The following is a 2,845-nucleotide window of genomic DNA, read 5'->3' as shown; positions in this document are numbered from 1 at the left end:
CCCCCAGTATTAGGATACTGGTGCCTCCCCAGTATTAGGAGGCACCCAGTTGCCTGTGTCTCCAGTCTTTGAATAGTCTCCTTCAGGGCAGACACCAGCTTACAGTTGGTGCAGATGAAGTGCTCTTGATCATCTGAGAGGAACACAAATGTAGCACATCCCACACAGGCCAACAGCTCACCGACTCCATTTGTGTCTCCTTTGCTCCTTGGAGAACACCCACGCTGGAAGGAGACAGAAGTAGAGGGGGAGGGAACAGGGAAATAAGACATGTCACAAGAACCTGCATGTCAAATACTTGCACCAGGGCTCTTGCACACATGCACGCAGGCACAGTGTCCTGCTCCCTGGCTCGCTCCTGGGGTGAATGCCTTAAGCAAACTCCCTCTCTTTTTGCTGCCCTCTGCTTGCTGCTCCCACGGGTTGCTTTTTATAAGGCTGCCTATCCTAGCTTCACCCCTCAATTACCTAAACCAGAGTACGCTTTGTCACTCAGTTGCTCCAGAAGGGGGGAGAAAAGAAAAGAACAAAAAAGAGAGAAGGAAAAAAAAAGAAAAGGACCCACCCCTCCAAATCCCCAAACACACACGCCAGGCACTAGTCAAACACGCCCATCAGCCACCCTAAGTTCCTAGCACAGAGAAAGGCTTCTTCATGGCAATCCCATATCTGAGCAGCTTATCCCAGAGGGAACTGCTCTCTGCTTACTGTTCAGCAGTTATATTTATAAAAGTTATTTTTCTGTTTGTCAGAAATAAAGAAAAGTCGGGGGGGGGGGGGGTTCATTGTAAGTGCATGGAAATAATACTAGCTGTGAAGCCTATGAATTGACAAGTTTGACAAATGGCTGGAGCTAGCCTGTTACACCCAGGCTTCATGTCCAACTATTATGGAATGCACTGATAGAACGAGATTTAGATAAGACTTTTTATGGAAAATGACCTTATAATACCTCTGCTGCACTATAGGATAACTCCCTCATCAGAGGAAACCCGGGGTATGGGTTGACAGGTAAGAACACTAGCAAACAGAGATAGCCCTTTCTACTAAGCAGAGGCTGTGAAGTGTTACATCTACAATTTGCAACTCTCTTCTTTAATGACTGGAACACAGCTCAACTGTGTCTTAATTAAGCTGGATGAAGCTAACAAGTAGGCATGGCGAACTCTTCTCGCAGGATGTAGTTACAAACAAAAATCCTGCACAGTCAAGGTACTTAGTACAGAAGAAAAGGGTATGGCTTGAAACCCAGTTGCATTGCTGTGGGTTTCTCGAAGAAGAAAAACCCTGATCCTGTAAAACTGAAGTGCCTTTATAACAAGAGCATGTTTCACTACCGCCTTAATGAAGGGTGATAGTAGTGTCATTGTCATTTAACACTGCCAGTTTAAACTTCTACCTGTGTTGACAGATGCTCTGAATAACCAGGCTCTGCACAGTGAAGGTCTGGAGGAGCTGGGATCAAATGCCTTCTCTTGTAATAGTCTCTGTCTCTCTCTCTGCCCCCGTTCTCACTCCAAGCTGGAGATTTGGGAACAGATCTGCTGTGCAGGCATTATTGAAGACACTGTATATAGGAAATGAATTGCTAATGGTTTATACAGTCATGGGTATACTTGCCCTATTGGCATCATATGGGGAGGCCCAATGGTGTGATGCTCTGAAATATACAAAGATTGTGAACGTATCCGGAAACCTTCCGAAATTTTGTTTTCTGAGAATCATATACAGTTAATGTGGCTAAGGAGCTCTATTCTGGGTAGGAAAAAACTACGTCCAATGTTTTTTCTTTAAAAACCTGAGTCTTCTACTGAACAAACCATATTTATGTAGTTCTGCTAGATGCCTCCATCATAAGTATAAATGTGTTTACACGTGGATCTGAGCAGACCTTGTGCAACTGCAAGGTTGAAATGCCCAAACTGCCATCTAACTATCTAATCTATACACAAAGTAATTATGTGTTAATTGTAATATTTAGCTAAATGTCTACAGTTGAAATAACTCATTATTGAAAATGGATTGCTGAAATCATGGTGCTCAGATGTGTGTGCTGTAATCTAGAAATTAGTAGTTCTCAGTCATTTTGCCTGTGTAGATTTATAATACCTTGAAGAAGTGCAAGGATAGAAAATAAGCCGTATACTAGTTGAAAAATGCGTGAGGGAAATGAAGTGCTGCCTAATTTTAATGGTTAGAAATTGGCTTTTTGATATTTAATCACGACTAAGCAGGATTACTTTGAGGAAAAGCCTGTCACCATTCTTTTATAATGCTATTCATTCTGATTTGCTTCATATAAAGCAACCAGCATCAAATTAGCTACAGCACACCCACACAAGTCTGATGTTGTTTGTGGAAGAATACATTTTCTTCCTTTTGCAAACAGGTATAATTTAGAAAGTGCCAACATCCTAGTAGAGTAATAGACAGGCAGTTCTCAATTTACTAGTCTCTATTTATTGTGGTTTTTTCTTTTTTTTTTTTTTTTTTTTTTTTGCAGATCTATTCTGAAGATGTATTGGCAAAAAGTTTTGACAGTGTTTCTGCACTTGGGTAAGTTACCAGGGCACTGACTCTGTCATTATGTTTGTTTTTGAATACTTGTATTCCCCTGGCTATTGACTTGATGAATAAAAAACTTGTTTCTGAAATATTAGGTATCATTTTTATTTGCAGTGTTCAAGAGAACAAGTTTTAGACCAAGACTCCATTGTGTTAGATGCCACACAAATACAGAACAAATCCTAAACGCCTGTATTTCTCATGTAGCATTTAAGGGATTTCATAGTTTCATAGTTGGTAGGGTCGGAAGGGACCTGAGCAGATCATCAAGTCCGACCCC

At 41.3% G+C, this 2,845-nt stretch overlaps 1 protein-coding gene across 6 annotated transcripts in view; it reads left to right on the top strand.

The window, feature by feature from the left end:
• The window catches only part of LEPR (leptin receptor), a 78,811-nt gene that overhangs the window by 8,665 nt on the left and 67,301 nt on the right, over positions 1 to 2,845 (top strand). For all 6 annotated transcript variants that reach the window (XM_025212548.1, XM_025212550.1, XM_025212545.1 and 3 more), the window contains exon 2: positions 2,504 to 2,556. In XM_025212548.1, the coding sequence (XP_025068333.1) occupies positions 2,517 to 2,556 (40 nt within the window). In that variant the 5' untranslated portion in view covers positions 2,504 to 2,516. The remainder of the gene's footprint in view (positions 1 to 2,503; positions 2,557 to 2,845) is intronic.

This window comes from Alligator sinensis, unplaced genomic scaffold (assembly GCF_000455745.1).
Source record: "Alligator sinensis unplaced genomic scaffold, ASM45574v1 scaffold982_1, whole genome shotgun sequence".
NCBI lineage: Eukaryota > Metazoa > Chordata > Crocodylia > Alligatoridae > Alligator > Alligator sinensis.
Note: the sequence above shows the minus strand (reverse complement) of the source record. Positions and strands in the feature narration are given on the sequence as shown.